This window comes from Emys orbicularis, chromosome 3 (genome assembly GCF_028017835.1).
Source record: "Emys orbicularis isolate rEmyOrb1 chromosome 3, rEmyOrb1.hap1, whole genome shotgun sequence".
Classification (NCBI taxonomy): Eukaryota; Metazoa; Chordata; order Testudines; family Emydidae; genus Emys; species Emys orbicularis.
The window spans coordinates 60,865,920-60,892,306 of NC_088685.1; the positions used below are offsets into that span (position 1 = coordinate 60,865,920).

Below are 26,387 nucleotides of genomic sequence, written 5' to 3' on the forward strand. Positions count from 1 at the left end.
GTCCCTCAGTGAGAGTGCCAATGCCCGAGATGATGGGGCGTCCAGGATTTCCAGGTTTGTGGATCTTGGGTAGTAGATAGAATAACCCCGGTCGGGGCTCTAAGGGTATGTTGATTTGTTCCTGTGTTAGTGTAGGGAGTGTCCTGAGTAGATGGTGCAGTTTCTTAGTGTATTCCTCAGTGGGATCTGAGGAAAGTGGCCTGTAGAATTTGGTATTGGAGAGTTGTCTGGCAGCCTCCTTCTGGTAGTCAGACCTGTTCATGATGACAACAGCACCTCCTTTATCAGCCTCTTTGATGATAATGTCAGGGTGGTTTCTGAGGCTGTGGATGGCATTGCGTTCTGCACGACTTAGGTTGTGAGGCAAGCGATGTTGTTTTTCCACAATTTCTGCCTGTGCACGTCGGCGGAAGCATTCTATGTATAGGTCCAGACTGTCATTTCGACCCTCAGGAGGAGTCCATGTGGAGTTCTTCTTCCTGTGTTGTTGATGGGAGGGTATCTGTGTATCAGTGCGCTGTTCAGTGTTATCTTGAAAGTATTCTTTGAGTCGGAGGCGGCGAAAGTAGGCTTCCAGATCACCGCAGAACTGTATCAACTCTTAGAGTTGATATGGCTACTTCCACCTGTATGTTCTGTATGTATATATATCTCTTTACTATATGTTCCATTCTATGCATCTGAAGAAGTGGGCTGTAGCCCACAAAAGCTTATGTTCAAATAAATTTGTTAGTCTCTAAGGTGCCACAAGTACTCCTGTTCTTTTTGTAACAACTCAATTACTCCCTCCTTACTACTATCAACAATTAGGGACTTAAAGTCACTCCTCAAACACGTGAACTGAATCTCTCCTATTCTGAGATCTTGAGCAGTGAGAGCACCATAGACTCTCAACGTATAATGCTTGCATGTCTTGTTGTTAATAATCATTTGAGTCCATTCATGTTCTGAATTATGTAAGTGTTCCTGTATGCACCCAAATCACTTATCAAAATGTGACATTATATGCCAACAGGCCTGTAGCGGGGTGGTTACCTGCTCCTGCCCTGCGGGGCTTGAAACAGCCCAGGAGAGGGGCTGGGGCAAGAAGCCTGGGCTGATTGGGGAAAGTAGGCTCAGCTGTGGACATGCCCCAATCAGGCCCAGCTGGCCCCTATAGGAGGCTGTGAGCCAGAAGCCCAGTAAGTCTCCCTCTGCTTGTAGAGGGAGAAGGGCCTGGCTGCAGGGACCTAAGCAAGACACCTAGATTGGGAGCAGGGCTGGGGAAGGGCCAGGGGAGCTGGGAGCTCCGGCCTGGAAAGCTGCAGGCCTGACTATAGGCCGAATAGGTGCAGGGTTGCCACGGGGCAGCCCATGGGTAGGCAGAGGCAGCAGGTCCGAACCCCTTTGCCTGTGATGAGTGGCTTATACTGCAGTCTGCCCCAGTGAACGGGGGCTAGATGGAGACTGGACAGTAGCCAAGACTGAGGCGAAGTGGGGATAGTGGGTGGGGGTTCCCCTGGGAGGGGGAGACCCAGAACTTTGGGGGTACTGCCAGGGGGCAGCACCCAGTTAAAGGGGCACCGGGGTCCTGGGAGGGACATGGGGGCCAGCAGTGGCAGCGAGATACTGTCCTAAAGAGGGCGCTCTAGAGGCTGGATGCTAATTCCCGAGGACAACCAGCAGGAGGCACCGCCGGGGAGTCTGCACACACTTACAAGGTCAAACAAAGCTTTTTTTAAAATGCCAAACATTGTGATTCCCATATCTCAGTTTAGTGATCTGCAAATAAGAGCTCCACTTTTCTTATTTTAAATCCATTTTAGTATGAAGTATTTTTGTCAATCACAGTATCTTTTATGCAAAATTAGACACAGAAGCAAACTCAATTTCTAGAGTCTGCATTTCCCAATTACTCTCCTTTAATTATACATCCCTACACTGTCCAGGCAGAAAAAGGTATGTTGTAATGCAAATCAATACATTAACAGGAGACCCATGTTGCTAGAAAATGTGGATGGCATGCACCTGTGTATGTTGTCATACTGCATTCACCTTTTGGGGATATTTACAAAATTAACATGCATTCACATTACTTTTTGATTAAATATATTCAAGGGTAAACTTGCTTTCTTTTTATCAGGTATCTCTTTTCATGACTAATGATTGTTTCTCACTGATCTAACAGTCCAGTATCTTAACATCCTTTGTTTTATTTGATTTTTTTATTATTATTATTAAAGTTTACTCAGTTCCTTCAGATTAAGAATGTTGATCTAAGCTTCAATTTTTCTTTCAACATTATGGCAGGTTTGTCCCTCAGTAGCTCCTGCTCTTATTTAAGTAAGAAAAGCTGCATCAAAGCTACATACCTGATCTTTGAGGGAAGAAAGAATATATTCCCTTTCAATGGGAGAGATTCTTCTGTGAGTTTCCGGAGTATCACTCACCAACCAGATCCAGAAGAGGAACCAGAATACTCCAAGTGCACCTTCCATTGAAAATAAATAAATAAAAGCTGCACATTAAATTGAAGAAAGCCCTGAGGTACTACACAGATACAAACACTTAGAACCACAAAGGGAGGAAATGATTCTCTCAAGCAAATAAAAATGGTATTAGAATATTTGGGCCAAACTCTATCCTCATACCAACAGTGCCTCAGCTGTAGGTGAGGACAGAGAATGGACCTTAACATTTAGTGTGGGCAAGGATTCATATGAAGGACCTAGCATGGAGACATCTTCAAAGTGACCTTATTTGCAATAATGGTAAATAATGAATCTGTTATCAGTCCACTACATGGAACAGCTACAGGACAAGGTATCTGAAGTAACATATACATATACAAAATTTTAATCTAAAAATTCACAAGATGCACAGTTATGAAACGCCCAAGTGATTGTAGTATATCTATTTTTTAAATATAAAAATAGTAAACTTGGGCTGTGTTAAAAAATGTTATTTAACAACAATAATAAAACTGGCAGTAGCAGCAATAAATACTATACTATAAATTATGGAAAACAGTTTCTGTGGTGGAATACCAGATCACAGCAGTACTACTCAATTGTATTTGTTTTTATATAATAAAAATGGTCTTCTCTTTCCACTAGTTTATCCATGTTTTTCTGCTTTTAACCCTTTGTTTTGCTTGGAGGTTAGGGTTGGTTTTGTTTTTTAGGAACATGAAATCAGGAGCTATTTAATACTTCATAATTTATTCCTGGTCTCCTCTCTCAAATATAAGGTAGATTTGGAAGTAGGCCAGATGCAGGGGAAGGGTTGTGGAAAGCAGCAGTTGAACCTGTGGTGGTCATTTCAAATACATTCTCTCTTTCCTTGAGGTGTGTAAACTGAGCTGCTATCACCTTTTAGGATGTGATTCTCAGTAAGAAGACTACATCTCACTTTTTAATGCACTCTTTAGTGAATCCCTAGCTCAACTGCTGTGGCTTTGCTAGTGAAACATTGTAAATGGAGAACACATGCAAGTTACTTTTGAGAAGGTCTTCAGATAAGAAGAGCATGTTTATTCCAGGGATCAAAGTTAACTCAATTTCACACAGCAAACAAGAAATTCAAGTCCTAGGTTTTTCTACATTGATTGACCTCAGAATATTTGATGGGTAATAGCATTTAGCCCAATTTAAGGGCAAATTTGCTTACTGAAGGCATAGTTTACAGCCTCCTACAGGAATTTACCTTATATTGAAATCAGCAGTTTCTCTGAAGAATCAAGCAACAAAGGAAGCAATGTTTTAATGTTTTGGGAAGTCTGGATCAGAATAAAACAATAAACCTTATATTTCTCCTGGGAAATATAAATAAATAAACACACACACACACATATACATATATTTATTTATTTTCCCTCAAGAAGTCCTTGTGAATCACTGTTCTCGTAAAGCAGGGGAAAGTGCCTTTAGATTTTCCATGACAGAAAATGTCACTGCATCAGCAGCTTCAGAATATGGAAGAGCACATCTTTAGAAGTATTTGATCACTTATTTGCAATCCTCAGGTAAGAGGTGTCACAGAAATGCAAAAGGAAATCTTCACTAGAGGAGTACGTTTGGAATTTAAAAAACCCAAATACTTACCAAATATGTAGAATACATAAATCCAGTTCACGTAGTAGCAAATTAATCCAGACAATGGAAGAGACACAACTGTTCCTAACTGTGCACCTAGAAGAAAACAGTTTGTTTTTTAATTTACCAATACACATTTAAGTGGCATATGGGTTGATGCAAGAAAACATACAATGGCTGGAATTACTAGCTGGATTTTGTTGTTGCTGCTGTTGCTGAGGGTATGTCTACACTACGAAATTAGGTCGAATTAATAGAAGCCGGTTTTATAGAAATCGGTTGTATACAGCCGATTGTGTGTGTCCCCACATAAAATGCTCTAAGTGCTCTAGTCGGCGGACCGCGTCCACAGTACCGAGGCTAGCGTCGACTTCCGGAGCATTGCACTATGGGTAGCTATCCCACAGTTCCCGCAGTCTCCGCCGCCCACTGGAATTCTGGGTTGAGATCCCAATGCCCGAATGATGCAAAACAGTGTCGTGGAGGGTTCTGGGTACATGTCGTCAGGCCCCTCCCCCTCCGTCAGAGCAACGGCAGACGATAGATTCGCGCCTTTTTACCTGGGTTACCTGTGCAGACAACATACCACGGCAAGCATGGAGCCCGCTCAGCTCAGCTCACCGTCACCATATGTCATCTGGGTGCCGGCAGACGTGGGACTGCATTGCTACACAGCAGCAGCAGCTAACTGCCTTTTGGCGGTAGACGGTGCAGCATGACTGGTAGCCTTCATCGGTGATCTGGGTGCTGGCAGCCGTGGGGCTGGCAGCCGTAGGGCTGCATTGCACCAGCCCTTGCCTTTTGCCAGTAGATGGTTTATTACGACTGGTAACCGTCCTCGTCGTACAGCAGTGGCTGTCGATCATGGGCACCTGGGCAGACATGTTCAGTCCAGCAGTGGCTGGAACTCCGTATGTCCCCCAGTCCCCCATCCCCCCAGTCATATTCTGCTGCCTTCACAATGATGAGGATGGCTATCAGTCGTAGTATGCCATTTTCTGCCAAGCGCCCTGTTGGATCATCGCACATTAGCAGAGTCTTCCATGAGCAGCAGATCGTGCAATAGGCCTGAAGGCTACTGCCAAGCGCCCAGTATTTGCTGCCAAGCACCCAGAAGATGCCGAGGGCTATCAGTCATGCTGCACCGTCGTCTTAAGATGTAAAAAATAGATTTGTTCTGTATTCATTTGCTTCCCCCCTCCCTCCGTGAAATCAACGGACTGCTAAACCCAGGCTTTTGAGTTCAATCTTTGGGGGGGGCCATTCTGTGTGACAGTTGTTTGTGTTTCTCCCTGATGCACAGACACCTTTCTTGATTTTAATTCCCTGTACCTGTACGCCATGTCGTCACTCGCCCCTCCCTCCCTCCTTCCCCTGGTCCGTCAGATACTAGTTTCGCGCCTTTTTTCAGACCAGACGCCATAGCTAGCACTGGGATCATGGAGCCCGCTCAGATCACCGCGGCAATTATGAGCACTATGAACACCACGCGCATTGTCCTGGAGTATATGCAGAGCCAGGACATGCCAAAGCAAAACCAGGACCAGCCGAGGAGGCGATTGCAGCGCGGCCACGAGAGTGATGAGGAAATGGACATGGACATAGACCTATCACAAGGCACAGGCCCCAGCAATGTGGAAATCATGGTGTTACTGGGGCAGGTTCATGCCGTGGAACGCCGATTCTGGGCCCGGGAAACAAGCACAGACTGGTGGGACCGCATCATGCTGCAGGTGTGGGACGATTCTCAGTGGCTGCGAAACTTTCGCATGCGTAAGGGCACTTTCATGGAACTTTGTGACTTGCTTTCCCCTGCCCTGAAGCGCCAGAATACCAGGATGAGAGCAGCCCTCACAGTTGAGAAGCGAGTGGCGATAGCCCTGTGGAAGCTTGCAACGCCAGACAGCTACCGGTCAGTCGGGAATCAATTTGGAGTGGGCGAATCTACTGTGGGGGCTGCTGTGATCCAAGTTGCCAGGGCAATGAGAGACCTGGTGATATCAAGGGTAGTGACTCTGGGAAACGTGCAGGCCATAGTGGATGGCTTTGCTGCAATGGGATTCCCAAACTGTGGTGGGGCCAATAGACGGAACCCATATCCCTATCTTGGCACTGGAGCACCAAGCCACCGAGTACATAAACCGCAAGGGGTACTTTTCAATGCTGCTGCAAGCCCTGGTGGATCACAAGGGACGTTTCACCAACATCAACGTGGGCTGGCCGGGAAGGGTACATGATGCTCGCGTCTTCAGGCACTCTGCTCTGTTTCGAAAGCTGGAGGAAGGGACTTTCTTCCTGGACCAGAAAATAACCGTTGGGGATGTTGAAATGCCTATCGTGATCCTTGGGGACCCAGCCTACCCCTTAATGCCATGGCTCATGAAGCCGTACACAGGCAGCCTGGACAGGAGTCAGGACCTGTTCAACTACAGGCTGAGCAAGTGCCGAATGGTGGTGGAATGTGCATTTGGGCGTTTAAAAGCGCGTTGGCGCAGCTTACTGACTCGCTCAGACCTTAGCGAAAAGAATATCCCCATTGTTATTGCTGCTTGCTGTGCGCTCCACAATATCTGTGAGAGTAAGGGGGAGACATTTATGGCGGGGTGGGAGGTTGAGGCAAATCGCCTGGCCGCTGATTACGCGCAGCCAGACACCAGGGCGGTTAGAGGAGCACAGCATGGCGCGGTGCGCATCAGAGAAGCTTTGAAAACGAGTTTTGTGACTGGCCAGGCTACGGTGTGAAACTTCTGTTTGTTTCTCCTTGATGAACCCTCCGCCCCTCCCCCTCACCCGGTTAACTCTACTTCCCTGTAAACCAACCACCCCACCCTCCCCTACCCTCCCCCCTTCGAGCACCACTTGCAGAGGCAATAAAGTCATTGTTACTTCACATTCTTGCATTCTTTATTAATTCATCACACAACTAGGGGGATAATTGCAAAGGTAGCCCAGGATGGGTGGGGGAGGAGGGAAGGAAAAGGACACACTGCAGTTTAAAAAACTTTAACTCTTATTGAAGACCAGCCTTCTGATGCTAGGGCAATCATCTGGGGTGGAGTGACCAGGTGGCCGGAGGCCCCCCCACCGTGTTCTTGGGCGTCTGGGTGAGGAGGCTATGGAACTTGGGGAGGAGGGCTGTTGGTTACACAGGGGCTGTAGCGGCGGTCTCTGCTCCTGCTGCCTTTCCTGCAGCTCAACCATACGCTGGAGCATATCAGTTTGATGCTCCAGCAGCCGGAGCATCGACTCTTGCCTTCTGTCTGCAAGCTGACGCCACCTATCATCTTCAGCCCGCAACTTGCTCTGTTCATCCCGCGATTCAGCACGCCACCTCTCCTCTCGTTCATATTGGGCTTTTCTATAATCAGTCATTGACTGCCTCCACGCATTCTGCTGTGCTCTGTCAGCGTGGGAGGACATCGGTAGTTCTGTAAACATGTCATCACGTGTCCTTCGCTTTCTCCTTCTAATCTTCACTAGCCTCTGTGAAGGAGAAACATTTGCAGCTGGTGGAGGAGAAGGGAGAGGTGGTTAAAAAAGACACATTTTAGAGAACAATGGGTACACTCTTTCACGTTAAATTTTGCTGTTCACATTACACAGCACATGTGCTTTCGTTACAAGGTCGCATTTTTCCTCTTATATTGAGGGCCTGCCGGTTTGGTGTGAGAGATCACTCACGCAGTGCCAGGCCACAGATTTCAGCTTGCAGGCAGCCTTGGTAAGACACAGTCTTTTGGCTTTTTTAACCTTCTTAACATGTGGGAATGGTTTCAAACAGTAGTGCTCTCATTTCCCATATCAAGCACCTGTTGGGTTGGCCACTTAAAATGGGTTTGCAATGTAAAAGGAGGGGCTGCGGTTTCAGGGTTAACATGCAGCACAAACCCAACTAATTCCCCTCCCCCACACCCAATTCTCTGGGATGATCACTTCACCCCTCCCCCCACCGCGTGGCTAACAGCGGGGAATATTTCTGTTCAGCAGAGCAGGAACGGGCACCTCTGAATGTCCCCTTAATAAAATTGCCCCATTTCAACCAGGTGACCGTGAATGATATCACTCTCCTGAGGATAACAAAGAGCGATCAGGAATGGATGTTGTCTGCATGCCAGCAAACACCGGGACCATACGCTGCCATGCTTTGTTATGCAATGATTCCAGACTACGTGCTACTGGCCTGGCGTGGTAAAGTGTCCTACCATGGCGGACGGATAAGGCAGCCCTCCCCAGAAACCTTTTGCAAAGGTTTTGGGAGTACATGAAGGAGAGCTTTCTGGAGATGTCCCTGGAGGATTTCCGCTCCATCCCCATACATGTTAACAGACTTTTCCAGTAGCTGTACTGGCCGCGATTGCCAGGGCAAATTAATCATTAATCATTAAACACGCTTGCTTTTAAACCATGTGTAATATTTACAAAGGTACACTCACCAGAGGTCCCCTGTGTGCCCTCAGGATCTTCGGTGAGTTCGGGGGTTACTGGTTCCAGGTCCAGGGTGACAAACATATCCTGGCTGTTGGGGAAACCGGTTTCTCCGCTTCCTTGCGGCTGTGAGCTATCTACATTTCCTCCATCCTCCTCTTCCGAACCCTCTTCCCTCTTCTCCAGTGAGGGAGTCATAGCACACGGTTGGGGTAGTGGTGGCTGCACCCCCTAGAATGGCATGCAGCTCCGCGTAGAACCGGCATGTTTGCGGCTCAGCCCCGGACCTTCCGTTTGCTTCTCTGGCTTTGTGGTAGGCTTGCCTTAGCTCCTTAATTTTCACGCGGCACTGCTATGCGTCCCTGTTATGGCCTCTTTCCTTCATGGCCTTTGAGACCTTTTCTAATATTTTGCCATTTCATTTACTGCTTCGGAGTTCGGCCAGCACTGATTCATCTCCCCATATGGCGAGCAGATCCCGTACCTCCCGTTCTGTCCATGCTGGAGCTCTTTTGCGATCCTGGGACTCCATCACGGTTATCTGTGCTGACGAGCTCTGCGTGGTCACCTGTGCCCTCCACGCTGAGCAAACAGGAAATGAAATTCAAACGTTCGCGGGGCTTTTCCTGTCTACCTGGCCAGTGCATCTGAGTTGAGAGTGCTGTCCAGAGCGGTCACAATGAAGCACTGTGGGATAGCTCCCGGAGGCCAATAACGTCGAATTCCGTCCACACTACCCCAATTCCGACCCCCTAAGGCCGATTTTATCGCTAATCCCCTCGTCGGAGGTGGAGTAAAGAAACCAGTTTAAAGGGCCCTTTAAGTCGAAAGAAAGGGCTTCGTCATGTGAACGTGTCCAGGCTTAATTCGATTTAACGCGGCTAAAGTCGACCTAAACTCGTAGTGTAGACCAGGCCTGATTTACCATAAAGAAGTGTGCAGATAAACATTTTCACCACCACTAGAGGGCTGTCATTTCAGCTACTGGGAACAACAATGAAGTTCAACAGTAGTACTGTAACTGCTTTGATAGAATGAAAAAATGGAATTGCAAAGTCTCATAACATTCAACACTACCAATGAAAGATCTATGAAAGAGTGAGAAACACAGGTGAGTTCTTGGCCTATTACCAATCTCTGATAAACTGGGGGGTTCCAAATGTGAAATGGAGGCATACTAAAAACACACTTCGACTCTGAAAAGTGACAGCATAACAAGAAGGGCACTTTTTTAGTCAAAGATCTGTTCCCTACAAATCTTCTGACTCACATTTACTGACTCCCCCACTCAGTTTTTACTGCTCTTAACTGCTGATAGCTGTGCTGCCTTTGCATGGCTATGAATGTGAAAGCTGGATAGTATTCCCATAATCAATAGAACTGTTAACTAGGTTCCATGTGTAGGCCACCGTCTGCTCTCAGTTATGCAAGGCAAATCCTATTAACCTCAGTGGGATTGTGTAGGTAACAGAAGAATTTCATGTGCAAAGCTATTACTGGTGATGCTTCATGAGCAGGAAAGAACCTTTCTTGACTTTCCAATCCAAGATTCAGGTCGAGGAGACGGCAGTTAGGGGAAAAAAAGCCATCATAGTGCTTGTAAACTAAGGAAATCTAACCTGGGAATCATTTAAACACAATCAGTACAGAACCTCAAAATGTCATTTTACAAAATCACTTTCCAAACCTAGTCTGAAACCAGCAGATATCACTGTGTTGATCTGTTGGTCAGACAGGTTCAAAAAGTAAGAACAGACTAAGGTGTCTGAACTGTGTTCTGGCTGAAATAGAGCAATATGAAGAGATGTGATCACGTTCACTTTGAGAGAAAGCTTCAACCACAAATTGGCTAATTAAACAAAACACAATGTTCACGTAAAACACACATCAAAATAATAATTCCATGGATATTTAAATGGGAACTATATATTACTTTAACATTAAGTGTTGACAAAAGAAAATAAGCCCAAAAATCACAGGACTGCTAAGAATGAAAACATGAGCAAAGAAGAAAAAAGATTGTTCTCTGAATTTACATTTAAGATGTCTTATCCAGCATAGTTCCTGCCCACTGAACAGGGTTTGGAATTGATAGACTGATTCTCCTCTCACTTATATACCTAGCTTATGCCATTGTAACTTTGTTAACTTCTTTGGACTCTATCGACTCTCAAAAATTCTCTTTTTACTCTTGCTTGTGCCTATCTTTCCTCCTTGGTTCCTAAATGTTTTAGTTTATTTACTATACAGCGTCTTTGCAGCATAATTTTCAGTAATTTGTTGCACCATTGTATGTAACATAACTCTGTCAGAGAGTGTTTTAGGACCACAGAGACAAGTTGTACTGCACTGCACTTTCATGTGTGGAGCAGATAGTAAGGAGAGTCTTTATCTTGTTATTATGGGCTATTTTTCTAAGTCATTATCCTGAAGAGACATTTGAGAACAGACATTGAAACAGTAAACAATAGCTTGCATAATGAGGGTAAATTATGTTTTTAACTAGATACATGAATAGTTTTAAAAAGTGTTAATAGACTAAACATAATCCTGTTATCAATCTGGACAGTTCATTCTCTTTCACCTGCATACGAAATGCTAAGGAGCTTGCTGCGTTCCAGTGGTGGAGCCCAAGACGACCACATGGCATGCATAGCAGGAAAGGTGACACCCTGGAAAACAATTTTTTATTCTGTTGAAATATATGGTAATTCCAGAATTATCTACTCAAACTTTCATGTGTCAATTAAATAATATACTTCAGAACAGCAGCACAACCTATTAGTCTCATGAATCAACGAGAAGCTGTTTGACAAAAAACGCACATGGGCAGTTAGGCAGAATTAATCTTTTGCTTGCAAATATGCCTTGTGCATGAAGAGGATGCAAAAGTACAAATAAAATAATTCTTTTTAACTCTTGGTTTCCCATATACTAGACAGGGGTTCTCAAACTTCATTGTACTGCAATCGCCTTCTGACAACAAAAATTACTACACAACCCCACAAGGGGGGGCCGAAGCCTAAGCCCGCCCGAGCCCCGCCGCCTGGGCAGGGGAGCCAAATCCAAATCCCAAGAGCTTCAGCCTGAGGCAGGAGGCCTGTAACCTGAGGCCCTCGGACTTCGGCCCCGGGCAGCCGGGCTCAGGCTTCGGCCCCGGGCAGCCGGGCTCAGGCTAACACCAGCCCTGGCGACCCCATTAAAACAGGGTCCTGACCCACAGTTTGAGAACTGCTGTACTAGAAGAACAAAACTATTTTGATACAGGAAATGACTCCAATTTGGATTAAGGGTAATACAAGACAATGTGGTGTACCTCTCCGAGCCCCTCCAAGGCTCTGACTGCTATGAGGTATCCAACCCCCAAGTCTGCTGCTAAGGGGGTAAACAGAGTGAAGACAGCGGTACCCAGGATGCCAAACCCCAGCAACAGTTTCCCTCCTATTTTACGTGCAAAATATCCACCAGGAATCTGAGTAATGATGTAGCCGTAGAAAAAGGAACCAAGGATCCATCCTTGAGTATCCGCATCCCAAGAATACTTTTTCCCCTGAGGAAGGAAAATAGAAAAGGGCTTAACTAGAATTCTTTCTGCATCATGCAATACTAATATCAGACAAAGAATGTAATTAAACCATGGTTCATTATTTAGTCCTGATGGCTAAACTTTGAGGGTCTCACTGCATTTCATCTTGGCTTTTACTCACTTGGCCTTTACTTAGGCAGATAGTTTTTGGAATAGGCATAGCCTGATGCAAGCCAAAATGCAAAGAGAAAGAAGAAAAGGAAAGTAGAGGTGAGACGAAAAGATTATATGGGGCAGAATAAGGAGCAGATGGAAAAGCAGACAAATGTATAAGAGAGCAGCAAGGTTATGGAAAGGAGAATTCAAGAAGAGACAGGGATGCACTTGTGTGTCTGTGTGTGTGTGTGTGTGTGTGTGAGAGAGAGAGATCAGAGTAACGGCATGGGCAGACAACCTTAGTAGAAGACTGGAGGACAAAGTGGTAGAAGAAGAGACCAGAGAGGCGAAGTTTTCAATTATAAAGGTAAGAGATGGAAGGGCACTGACAGATGCAGAGGTGGTGGTGGTTTTGGAGAGCATGAGACATAGAAGTTCTGAATCATCATTAATTATTTTCTGAGAATCCAAGTGTGTGTCAGGCACTTCACAGGAACAAGGAGGGATCTGGTCCATGCCCCAAACAGCTTCTGGTCTAAATTCAGACACGACTCAACAAGCAAGTCCTAAATGAGCCAAAAAGGTGAGTCAGGATGAGTTTTACACTAATAAGATGCACAGTTGTCAGTTAAGACATGCACACATTTTCATGGGCACTCAACTTTTTTATTTTTTTAAATCATCAACTCATTTCTCATAGGCAGTATGACAAAGATTCTAGGAAGAGCTTCAGTGAAGAGAGATGGCTTTGCAAATCGGTGTTCCAGGGGAGAATGGAAAAAAGCACAGCTATGGAAAAGAGTAGGAAACAGAAAGGAAAAATCAATGTGTTTGTTAGAAATAGATCAGAGAAGGTAGTTTCAAAGGTCGGAGAGAGGGGAGGAAAGAAAGAGGATGGATATGAAGGACCAACCAGAATTGTGAGACAGATCACAAGTGAGGCGATAAAGAATATTATGTATGCAGTAAAGATGTAATGAAACATGTCCCTTTCATTACAACAAAATTTCATACAAAGTCAAGACTATGAAAAACAGATGTAACTTAATATGGCAGAGACACGGAATTCTCAATTGCTCTGACGCAGATACAACAACAGGAAATGTCCACTTCACACATACAATTCAGAGTGAGTCATATTAGACCTACAAGGTCAGTGTAGCCATTTTGCTAAGTACAGTTTAGAAAGGATGTAATACAGTCTGTCCTTTAGGACAGCACATTATTCACCTAAGGTCTCAGAATAGCTCTAAAAGAGCCAATCTATATTCTGAGAAGGTCTTGGTAAAAAAACAAATAAAACAGTGCACCGCTCCTCTACTGTTAATAGAGCAGTTAAACATGAAACATCAAACTCAATCACAGCATGCTGTTGAAAATAATATCATATATTTTAGAAAATATATATTAAATCCTACCGTTGTATTCCGAGGTATGTTTAGGGCTGAAGAATGTTCTGGACACACTTTGGAAGTTGTATTCTTTGCTAAACTTGTATTAGGTTCTACCATGTCTACAAGAGCAACACTTAGATTCACACGTAACGCATACAACAGGAAGAATCCAAAAAAGGCCAGTAATGCTAAATTGTAGCGAGCGGAGCAGCATGTAGGCACTGAAACAAGAAATTTTTAAAAGTTAAGATGCTGCAAAAAAGGATAAAAAGCATTTTTGTCAGTATAACTTAAACTTGTTTTCTCACTTTTATACATAAATATTTATTTACCCTGAAAAACATATTTTAGATATTGAGTGACTCAGTGGGAGTGGGAAGAAAAGTTTTTGATCTAGTTCCCTGCGGACATGCAAACCATACAAGTGTAGCAACTCTCCCAAACATATTGGCAGTTAAGAGCATATATACCTATTGGTCAAAGGGCTGATCCTCAAGCATAAATGTAGTGCATGATTTTTACAAAGGGGATTTAACAGTATGGTTACAAGAGGTCTTCTGAAACATGGTTATTCAAAATGAAACTTCACAATAAAAAAAACACCAAGATTAGTGGCAAGTATGTTATACACTTGAAAATGTGTGCAGTAGCCTGCTTCCCTTTGTGACTTAAGAGATTCTCCTGAAGTGATGCTATAGAATGGCCACCATGGGGTTCCATGTTTGTCACATCTCTATAGCTTCCAGGACAAATTTTGTTCTGGATGTTACTCTATAACAAGGTGAGATTTCTAACTCTCCAATGAACTCAGCCTTGGATCTGGAAGTCAAGCGGGTTCTGCGTTTCACATCACCAGCACGAATATAGATTCTGTAGATAGAACATGGCATCATCAACAGAATTGAAAATGTGAGCCATGAAAGTCCAGCTCACGTTCTCAATGCTGATGGGACTGAAGAGCAGTAAAAATGTATCTTTTGGATCAGTAAAGTGACTAGATCTGATTGCTACACCTGGAAAAGAAAAATCTTACCCTCTCCTTTACAGCTAGAGAGATATCTATAGAGCTATAGATATCTATAGATATCTATAGTTGCTATAGAGCAACTCCTATACACTCAGCGTCAGATAAAAGAATTTTTTGGCTCTGTACACTATGGAAATTGGGGACTACTCACCTTCCTTAAGCCAGACAGATACTCCTAGGGGAATTCTGAGCTACTGTGCACACACACAATTAATGAGCTGTGCATATTTTTATTTTTTTGTGCAGAAAAAAGCTTCTGCTGAAATGTTGATGCAGTTCCGCCTTATGCCCACCTGGGGGCGCTGTGGCACAAGAACAGTAGCAGCTCCCAGCAGAAAATAACTTCTGTAGTTCTGCCCTTTGCCCATCTGAGGGCACTGTGGTGATAGAACAGAGCAGCAGCTCCTGGACAGCCAGGGAAGAGAAAGAGCCTGCCCTCATCACAGCACCTGTCAGGCCAGGTCAAGAGATGGGGGCTATGGGGAGACAGACAGCGTGGGGTGCTGGGGTATGTGCCAGACAGGGGCTTATAAGGGCTAGTGGGGGAGGACAGACTGGGCAGGGGCTGAATGGGAATGGAGGCGCATGGCCACATGGTGACGGAGGAAGGGGTGCAGAGCTACATAAAGACAGGGTGGCTAAGTGGGGGAACAGAGACACATGGGGACAAAGGGAGAGGGTACAGGGACAGGGGGTGGCTGAGTAGGGGCACAGAGACACATAGGGAAGGGGTTCAGGGCCACATGGGGATGCAGGGGTGTCTGAGTGGGGGTGGAGGGACACATGTGGACAGGTGGTACAAGGACACATGGAGGTGCAGGAACATATGGGGACAGGGACTGATGTACCTGACTGAATGGGAGAGGCTAGGGATCAGCCAGCATGGGGGAAGCCCCCTAACAATCCCTCCCTGCCCCCACAAAAACCTGTGCCATATTTTTCCCACCCATACCCAACAACCCCACACCCCAGGCTCTTTCCCAGCAATTTACTTCCCTCTCCCTCAGCTCCTGACTCCTCCAAGCCTTTGCACTGCTTCTGAGAGGTGCGGGAAATACGGCTCTGTATTGTAGTTTAAATGTATTATTACTCAGAGTAATTAAATTGATTTGAATTAATATGCCTAGTAAGGAATCTATTTGTAAAAAAAAATTTCCTGAATCTTTTTTGTTGTCTGTATTGTTACAAAAATAATTGAAACTGGTGTGATTATATGGTGTTATTTTGACAAATAAAATATGCAAAATTTTAAAATAGAGTGCAGAATTTTTAATTTTTTGGCAGCACAGAATTCCCCCAGGAGTAGACAGACCAAATGATATAGTTATAAATATGAGAACATCTCCAATTAATAGTTATTAGATTGAATATTTTAAAATATAGTATGAAATATTTTTATTATATTAAATATATACTAATAAAGCTAGAATATTTAATTTCAATATACATGGCAATTTGATTTTTAAAATAAATCTAATATTCATTCTCTCATTTTGTTCTGAGAAACATTTGCTAAGTAGGCTAATTGCCTGGGTGTATTTATGAAATGTGACTTAGAAATGAACTTGAACAAGTCCAGCTGGTTCCCCAGCTCTAGTGGAAAGGGTTCCTGATGAAAGCAGAACTTGCTGGAGACCATACAAATCAGAAAACAGCAAGTGCATTAGATATCTGAGCCAGAGATGCTTTGCTGTCTTTTGAAAAATAGGCAGGGCTAAGAGAGGAACTTTACCAGCTCCTAAGGGAAAGGGACACGGAGTCTTAGATGGATCTGGACACAAATTTGAGCTGAATCAAGTGACTGACGCTGAGACATCAATTCCAGCATTTGGCATCAGCAGCCAAGCCAGCAGGAAAGCTGGTTCTTGTCCCTGTGGAAGACTGGTGGACTTGGATACCATGATGGCCAACTACCAGGACGCTGAAGAGGACACCATGGCTCTGACGATTCATGACACCAATACCAGCGAGGTAGCAGAATGACTAAAGATGAGCTGAACCCCAAAAAGGAACCTGAGAAGCCAGGCCTCTCCCAGAAGCCCCACTCCACCCCGATCCCTCTCTCCCCCATCCAGGTGTCCCCCCCCTCACCCCACCTAACCCCCCAACACTTCTCTTTCCATCAATCCCACCACCACCATCAGCCAGAACCACTCCTTTCCCTCCCAGGTTCCCCACCACCACCAGCAGCCTGACCTGCCAGGTTTTTTCCCCCCATTTGTAGCTTACAAATTTAAAAAAAAAATCACCAGCACCCTGCAACTGGCAATGCAGAAAACCGGCCAGGTAGTCAGGTGCCCTGTGCAAGTGCAACCAGTGTACAATGGTTAATTCAGGTCTGCCACACACCGTGGAGCCTTGCTTTGTGAGTATTCCATGCCTGGTAGCAGGCAACCCATAGGGTTCCCTGTGATGTGGATCCTTCCCACACTGGAAGGCAGAACATTAGTAGTGGACGTTGTGACGGGTTGGATCACAGAAACCCCCTTGGGAGCTGCCACCCAATGTGCAAAGACTACCCCTGCTTCTGTTTTCCCTGCCAGCTCAGGATTCCAGCACCCTGTCTTGCTGAGCCAGCCACTCCTGTCCGGCTCCAACACAGACCCAGGGTCTGAATCACTTGTCCCAAAGCTGCAAGTTTACCTAAAAACAGCTCACAGGAGTGTGCTTGTCTTTAGCACTCAGATGCCCAACTCCCAATGGGGTCTAAACCCAGATAAATCCGTTTTACCCTGCATAAAGTTTATGCAGGGCAAACTCATAAATTGTTCGCCCTCTATAACACTGATAGAGAGATATGCACAGCTGTTTGCTCCCCCAGGTATTAATACATACTCTGAGTAAATTACTAAATAAAAAGTGATTTTATTAAATACAGACAGTAGGATTTAAGTGGTTCAAAGTAGTAACAGACAGAACAAAGTAAGTCACAAGCAAAATAAAATAAAATGCGCAAATCTATGCCTAATCAAACTAAATACAGATAATCTCACCCTCAGAGATGCTTCAGTAAGCTTTTTCTCAGACTGGACACCTTCCAGGCCTGGGCCCAATTCTTTCCCATGGTACAGCTCTTGTTCCAGCTTAGGTGTTAGCTAGGGGATTCTCCATGATGGCTCCTCTCCCCCTCTCTTCTGTTCCACCCCTTTATATATCTTTTGCATAAGGCGGGAACCCTTTGTCCCTCTGGGTTTCCACCCCCCTCACTGGAAAAGCACCAGGTTAAAGATGGATTCCAGTTCAGGTGACATGATCACATGTCACTGCAAGACTTCATTACTCACTTGCCAGCACACATATATACAGGGAGACTCACAGGTAAACAGCCATCTGCAGACAATGGGAGTCATCAAGATTCCAAACCATCATTAATGGCCCACACTTTACATAATTACAATAGGCCCTCAGAGTTACATTTTATATTTCTAGTTTTAGATACAAGAGTGGTACATTTATACAAATCAGATGATCATACTCAGTAGATTATAAGCTTTGTAATGATACCTTACAAGAGACCTTTTGCATGAAGCATATCCCAGTTACGTTACATTCACTTATTACCGTATTTTCTCTAAAACTATCCCAGTTACATTATATTGACTTATTATCAAGTTTTTATAAAACCATATAGACTGCACAACGTCACAGACGTGTTAGTGAAGTCTCAGGGGCGGGATAGCAGTTGAGGAGCAGCTCTGAAGCCTGCGCATATATATTAAGTTGCAATAAACTGTACTAGGGCAAGCTGCGGCTCTAGTGTGGATGAGTCCTAAAAAACAAGTGGCCCGAGTGGGAGCATGTGTGGAAATTACAGAGACTCTTAAAAGCAAATACTGAATCTTTGGACTTCTGGAGTTGGCTCTACACCTAACTCCTGGCTATTCAAGCTATAATCCAATCTGTACTTTCCCAATTTGTCTTTTATTTTAAGGTGAAAGCAATACCTGTTGTCCATGTTCAGGAATCAAACTATGTAGAAGTTGTAGCTAGAGAAATAAGATTTTAAGACTCCAAACAATGCAACAAAAATACTCTCTCAATTTATGAACTGGACAACTACAGTAATAACAGTGCTAGACACAAAACAGCTGATAAATGCTGAGATAAAAGACAAGAATGAATACAATTTAAAGCATTCCCATGACAAGAAAACACATTCAAACAAGTATTTTTTGGTAAGAAATCCAGAAGAGACAACATTTGTGAACGACTGAATTATGGACCAATTAAAAACATATCCGATACAGGGTAGAATAAATGTTAAGAATGAATTCTAAGATATACATCTTTAACAGTAAGTTAAACTTATGCCTCCTGCCAAAATCACTAACATTCAAAATCATGGCCACTAGGTCAGAACACGGATTAATCAATCATAGAGAAAATGGGGAATACAGGTAAGAGTTGAAAAATCAACTGTTGTGTGCCTAGACCTTCAAAGCAACATTTGCAGAATTAAAGGGAAATGAGGAAGATCAGGAACTGCACACCTGCTTACTCAAAAGCAATGGATTATAGTAGTGAATAACTAAAATTATACAATGAGCATGACACAAGGAGAAAATAATCTTCTCTGCAGACATACCAGAGTGTACACTGCTTCGTGGGCAGTGTTTAGTATTATAAGACAGGCTCATCAAAGAAATCTGAAAACACACCAGGGAAATATAATGCTACTTTGCTATAGGAATCTGAATGGATGCTCAATGTTTATAGATAGAAGTTTCAAGGAGTTTAAAAAAAAAAGGATTACGCTGAATTTGTAAAAGGTTGTAGGACAATGGGATTTCCACTACTGAGCTAAGTCTGGAGCTAATGGAAATTTTACCAACAGTGCACATGAAATGTAAGTGTAGATTGGTGACCACCACCTCAAAATGCTGTGCTGGTGTATACTGATCACTTCTTTTTCTGCATATATTACAAATTTAAATACAAAAGAAAAATCTAAAACTTCAGTGCAAAAGATAAACACAGGTCCATCTTTACCAGGATGTGATAATTCTGACAATCTTGTTTTTAAACAGTATTTGAGAGAGGCACATCTCATTTTTAAGTGAGATCAAGGGGTACAATTGAGATGTATTGGGTACTTAAAAAATAATTCTTCAGGAAGTCCTCAGTGTGCAAAACAAGTCAAGCAACTTTATCCTCTCTCAAGTTGCTTTGGAAGCAATAGGTTCTTAATATAAATTGATTGATCATGACAGTTTCCAAAGAATGAGTACAATTATGGCTAAATCTGTTTAGATATCATGGTTAATAGAAAGGTTAAACAAATGAAGCTTCACATTTTTATGATCTAACACTCCCTTGGAAATGTAGATTAATTGGAATTTCTATTACTCTTCCTTTGGAAAATGAATACACTATACAAAAATCTAATAAGCATATGACTCCACCATACAGTTTTAAGTTGTAAACTTCTCACCATATATTTTGCTTAATGCATCTACCTATTGATCTATATGTTATTTGAGAATGCTCGATCAGTCAAAGCACAGAAAGCTCCAGATTTACTTTTTTAAGATAAATCTCACTCTCCTCCCACCTTTTAAAATGATTATCAATAGAAAGAAAGCCACTGCAGGGTCCAACACAGTCAGACACAAGGTTCAATTCCTTACCTTGAACAGTGCCTTCTGCTGCTACTTCTGTTGCTTTCAAAAACATGCTTTCCTGTCTTTCGGTTAGAACTGTAAATAGTCTCCCCCCCCACTTTTTTTTTTTTTTTTTAAGAGAAAGTCTGTACTGAAAGTTCCCCGATACTGTGCTTTTGCAGTTTAAGGATGTTGTTCTCTTGTATTTGTTCTTGTGGGTGAGGTGAGCCACTCAAACTAGAGCATGGCACATTGTGCAAGCTTAAGAATGTATTGCTTTAACAACTGACAAATAGAAAGCCACAGTGTCTGGTGCTCCCATGAACGCCATCATGCCTTCTTCCACACACCCCTTATGGGTGGAACCACCATCACCCCTTGTTCCCCAAAAGCTGTAAAGCAACTACCAATCCTCCTTACAACTAACTTCTATCATGACTCCTGTGGAACACTGTCAGCTGATAATAGTTTAGGCAGAAAAAAGTGTTAGGACTCTTCATTTGCCTCAATTAGTAAGCAAACCTATGCCTCCCCCCACTATAGATCTACTTTGTACTTACAGGTTGTCTACACAGCTCAGCTATTAAAAGACATGGTTGTATTAATATTACTATAACTGTTTCAAAAATCCCTTTAGTTTGTTTTAAAAATCAAAGATATGTAAAAATGTTCAAAACTGAAACATTGATTTTTGTCAAAATCAGACGTTTTGTTCAACCCAAAACAATTTTTCTTCCACTTTCTGAAACTGCCAACAAACTGAAAAATCTATTTTTTTGCCCAGTTCTGTTAACTTCCTCTTCTCTTGAAATCCATTTGCTCGCTTTTCCTACCAGTTAGTGTTTAGGTCAAGACCTGATCCTGCAAAGACTTAACTTTAAATCAACAGGACCACCCTTGTACTTAAAATTATGCACATGTGTAAGTCTGTACAGGATCAGGGTCCAAGATTGTATACTCTTTGGAATAGAGACGGTCTTGTACCATATACTCGTACAATGCATAACACAAAGGCTGGGGCCTCTAGTGTGCTGTGGTAATATTCATTTTAAATAAAAATGAGAAATAATAATGAGAATGCTCCTCAAAAGGTCAGAACTGATTTATTTCTCTTGCCTCATTCTTTAAAATGACCTGTGTTTTAGAGTTTCCTCTGCCCTATTGATTTTTCTTCACCTGTATGCACAACTCACAACACAATGCTCCCATAGCAACTAGTTAATAGTGCATAAAGGACCACAGATTCAGATGAAGATTAAAATACCGAGTGGAGAAATGCTCAAACCTTTACAAAGATTTGGGACACCGTGGAAAATTTCAGTTCCCTGAAAGTGGCTTTTAGCAGCAGGCTGCTGGGTAACAGAGCACGGACCCCGCGTGATCCAGGACGTTCATCCATCCCCGTGATCAGACGTGTAGCCGGGGGGAGGTTTAGAAGAGGAGCCCCTCTCCGCAAAGACACCTGATCCGGGCAGAGCGCCTCGCAATACCCTGGAAGCGCCCAGCCCGGAACACCCGGGCCAGCCGCGAGAGGACGCCCCGTCCCGGTGCACTGGGGCTGGGAGAGGGGACAGGGCATCCCAGCGGCGGTTCTCAGGGGTGCAGGGGCCGGCACAGCAGGCTCAGAGGGACCCCTCAGTCCCTGCCAGGAGCGCTGGGCTCGCAGCCCCGCTGGGCCAAGCTGCTCCCGCTGCCACAGCCTTGCCGGGGCGCTCTGACCCTTGCGCCCCGCCCGCCCTGGGGCGCCCGCTCCATAGCAACGCGGGGAGGCCGGCTCGCCCGGGACAGCTGCTGGCCCATCCCCCCGCCCCGGCTCTCACCTGTGCCGGGCTGGGACTCGCCCAGCAGCGGGGTGCGGTCCGCCCCGTCTTCGGGCTCAGCCTCGCGGCCCGCCGGGGCCTGCATCGCGCCCAGCGTCAGCCCGCCCGTAGCCACCGCGAAGCGGACCCAAGTCCCGGCCAGGGTTCTGCAGCCAGCCCGGCGCGGCCAAGGGGGGCCAGGGGCGGGCGGCAGCGATCACGTGACTGCAGCCGGGCGGAAGCTGCCTCCGCCGCGGCGCCGCCCGGCCCTGAGCTAGCCCTCAGCCGCCATCTTTGATGCTGGCAGCGGCTGGGGCTGACAGTCTCTCTCCCTCAGAGCGTGGGGAGGATTGTGCTGCATCCATCTCATACCATTTGCAAGTCTCTCCTCTTCAGGCCCACGTGAAAGTGGTGTGTGTTGGTGGGAAGGGGATTATGCTGAAGGCAGCCTGCCTGCCGTGCTTGGGACGGCAAAAAAGCTAGAGCCGCCCCTGCCACTAAGCAGCTAGTGGGAAGCATTTCCTCCAGCAAAATAAACGCTAGCAGTATTTAACTTTCCCAACTTTGTAAAAAATAGTCTGCTATATTTTTCTTGCGCTCATACTGATAAATTCATTTTGCATTAGGTTTGATAAGTACAGTTAGGGACTGTCGAATTGTGGAGGTAAATGCTTGGTTACGCAGGTGGTGTGGGAGAGAGGGCTTTGGATTCCTCGACCATGGGATGTTGGTCCGGGAAGAAGGATTGATAGGAAGAGATGGGATCCACCTAAGGAAGAGAGGGAGAGGGAAGAGTATCTTTGCAGGCAGGCTTGCTAACCTAGTGAGGAGGGCTTTAAACTAGGTTCGCCGGGCGGGGGGGAATGGGACACCGGGAAGAAACACAAGGAGGAGGGTGCAACAGGGGAGGCCTCCTGATTCATACTGAGAAAGTAGGGCAATCGGCTAGTTATCTTAGGTGCATGTACACGAAAGCAAGCCTAGGAAACAAGCAGGAAGAATTGGAAGTCCTGGTACAGTCAAAGAACTATGATGTGACTGGAGACTTGGTGGGGTAGTTAACATGACTGGAGCACTGTAATGGATGGGTATAAACTGTTCAGGAAGGACAGGCAGGGGAGGAAAGATGGAGGAGTTGCACTGTATGTAAGTGAGCAGTATGATTGCTCAGATCTTCAGTATGAAACTGGAGAAAAGCCTGTTGAGAGAGAGTCTTTGGGTAGGGTTACCATTCGTCCGGATTCTCCCGGACATGTCCGGCTTTTCTGAGTTAAAAATAGCGTCCGGGGGGAATTTGTAAATGTCCGGATTTCCCCCCCATGCAGAGCGCGTGCGTCTGACAGGGCAGCCGGCCGGATCGTGCCACTCGCATGGGGCTCCGGCAGCCAGAGCCCCTCCACCGCTTCCCCCTCCTCTCCCCTGAAACTTGAGATCACTCCCCTCCTCTCGCTCTCTCCCTCCCCTACCCCCTCCCTTCATTCGCAGATCGCCGGACGTTCGCATCGGGCCTCCGGCAGTCTGGAGCTCCTCCCCCTGCTCCCCCCCCTGCTGCCCAGTGCGCCGCTCAGCAGCACTCTGCGAGGGCGGGGACTGGGCTGTGCGCTCCGCTGGGGAGCACGGCAGTGTGTCCGGCTCCGTGCAGAGCCTGACACGCTGTTCTGAGCGGCACGGTAAGGGGGCCAGGGGGTCGGAGAAGGGGCAGAGAGGTTCTGGAGGGGGCAGTCAAGAGACAGGGAGCAGGGTTGGATGGGTCGGGAGTTCTGGGGGGGGTCTGTCTGGGGGTGAGGGTGTGGATAAGGTTTAGGGCAGTCAGGGTACAGGTAGGGGGTAGGGTCTCAGGAGGGGGCAGTTAGGGGACAAGGAACAGGGAGGCTTAGGTAGGGGGTGGGGTTCTGGAGGGCAGTTAGGAGCAGGGGTCCCAGGAGGGGGCAGTCAGGGGACAAGGAGCAGGGGGGAGTTGGGGGTTCTGAGGGGGGCTGTCAAGGGGCAGGGGTGGGGAGAGGGATCGGAGCAGTCAGGGGACATGGAGCCGAGGGGTTTAGATGGGTCGGGAGTTCTGGGGGGGGCTGTCAGGGGGTGGGGAGTGGTTGGATGGGGCGTGGGAGTCCTGGGGGTCTGTCTGGGGGTGGGGGGGTGGATAAGGGTTGGGGCAGTCAGGGGACAGGTAGGGGGTAGGGTCCTAGGGGGCCAGTTAGGATGGGGGGAGAGTCTCAGGAGGGGGCAGTCAGGGGACAAGGAGCAGGGAGGCTTAGGTAGGGGGTGGAGTCCTGGGGGGCAGTTAGGGGCAGGGGTCCCAGGAGGGGGCAGTCAGGGGACAAGGAGCGGGGGGAGGGTTGGGGGTTCTGAGGGGGGCGGGAAGTGGGAGAGAGTGGAAGGGGCAGGGGCGGGGCTAGGGCTGGGCTCCTCCCGTCCTCTTTTTTGATTGTTGAAATATGGTAACCCTATCTTTGGGTTAAGTTTAGAAGCGAGAGCAACAAGGGTGATGTCGTGGTGCTATAGACCACCGGACCAGGAGGATGAGGTAGACGAGGCTTTCTTTGGAAAATTAACTGAAGTTTCAAGAACACAGGCCATGATTCTAATGGGAAACTTCAATCACCCTGACATCTGCTGGGAGAGCAATACAGCAGTGCACAGACAATCCAGGAAGTTTTTGGAGAGTGTTGGGGACAACTTCCTGGTGCAACTACTGGAGGAACCAACCAGGGGTTGTTCTCCTCTTGACCTGCTGCTTACAAACAGGGAAGAATTGGTAGGGGAAGTAAAAGTGGGTGGAAACCTGGGCAGCAGTGACCATGAGATGGTTGAGTATCCTCACAAAAGGAAGAAAGGGGAGTAGCAAAATATGGAACCTGGACTCCAGAAAAGCAGACTGACTCCCTTAGGGAACTGATGGGCAGGATCCCCTGGGAGGCTAATATGAGGGGGAAAGGAGTCCAGGAAAGCTGGCTGTATTTTAAAGAAGCCTTATTGAGGGCGCAGGAACAAACCATCCTGATGTGTGAAAGAATAGTAAATATGGCAGACGACCAGCTTGGCTTAACAGTGAAATCTTCGGTGAGCATAAACACAAAAAGGAAGCTTGCAAGAAGTGGAAACTTGGTCAGATGACTAGGGAGGAGTATAAAAATATTGCTCGAACCTGCAGAGCTGTAATGAGGAAGGACAAAACACAAGTGGAGTTGCAGCTAGCAAGGGACGTGAAGGGTAACAAGAAGGGTTTCTACAGGTATTTTAGTAACAAGAAAAAGGTCAGGGAGAGTGTGGGACCCTTAATGAATGGGGGACGCAACCTAGTGACAGATGATGTGGAAAAAGCTGAAGTACTCAATGCTTTTTTTGCCTTGGTCTTCACAGACAAGGTCAGCTCCCACACTGCTGTCCTGGGTAACACAGTATGGGGAGGAGGTGAGCAGCCCTCAGTGGTGAAAGAACAGATTAAGGACTATTTAGAAAAGCTGGACATGCACAAGTCCATGGGTCCAGATCTAATGCATCCGAGGGTGCTGAGGGAATTGGCTTTTGTGATTGCAGAGTCATTGGCCATTATCTTTGAAAACTTGTGGCGATCGGGGGAGGTCCTGGTCGATTGGAAAAAGGCAAATATAGTGCCCATCTTTAAAAAAGGGAAGAAGGAGAACCCGGGGAACTACAGACCAGTCAGCATCACCTCAGTCCCTGGAAAAATCATGGAGCAGGTCCTCAAGGAAACCATTTTGAAGCACTTGGAGGAAAGGAAGGTGATCAGGAACAGTCAACATGGATTCACCAACCTGACCAACCTGATTGCGTTCTATGATGAGATAACTTGCTCTGTGGATATGGGGAAAGCGATAGACGTTATATATCTTGACTTTAGCAAAGCTTTTGATTTGGTCTCCCACAGTATTCTTGCCAGCAAGTTAAAAAAGCATGGATTGGATGAATGGACTATAAGGTGGATAGAAAGCTGACTAGATTGTCGGGCTTAATGGGTAGTGATCAACAGCTCGATATCTAGTTGGCAGCCAGAATCACGCGGAGTGCCCAGGGGTCGGTCCTGGGGACGATTTTGTTCAACATCTTCATTAATGATCTGGACGATGGGATAGATTGCACCCTCAGCAGGTTCATGGATGACACTAAGCTGGGGAGAGAGGTAGATATGCTGGAGGGTAGGGAAAGGGTCCAGAGTGACCTAGACAAATTGGAGGATTGGGCCAAAAGAAATCTGATAAGGTTCAACAAGGACAAGTGCAGAGTCCTGCACTTAAGATGGAAGAATCCCATGCACCGCTATAGGCTGGGGACTGACTGGCTAAGCAGCAGTTCTGCAGAAAAGGACCTGGGGATTAGTGTATGAGAAGCTGGATATGAGTCAGCAGTGTGCCCTTGTTGCCAAGAAAGT

At 45.8% G+C, this 26,387-nt stretch overlaps 1 protein-coding gene across 1 annotated transcript in view; it reads right to left on the bottom strand.

The window, feature by feature from the left end:
- The window catches only part of SLC17A5 (solute carrier family 17 member 5), a 44,039-nt gene extending 21,933 nt beyond the window's left edge, over nt 1-22,106 (bottom strand). The window contains exons 1-6 of the mRNA XM_065401672.1: nt 22,022-22,106; nt 13,599-13,795; nt 11,815-12,048; nt 11,083-11,170; nt 4,083-4,169; nt 2,352-2,470 (exon numbers count right to left, since the gene is read on the bottom strand). Coding sequence (XP_065257744.1) covers nt 2,352-2,470; nt 4,083-4,169; nt 11,083-11,170; nt 11,815-12,048; nt 13,599-13,795; nt 22,022-22,106 — 810 coding nt within the window. The remainder of the gene's footprint in view (nt 1-2,351; nt 2,471-4,082; nt 4,170-11,082; nt 11,171-11,814; nt 12,049-13,598; nt 13,796-22,021) is intronic.
- Nucleotides 22,107-26,387: the final 4,281 nt, after the last annotated feature.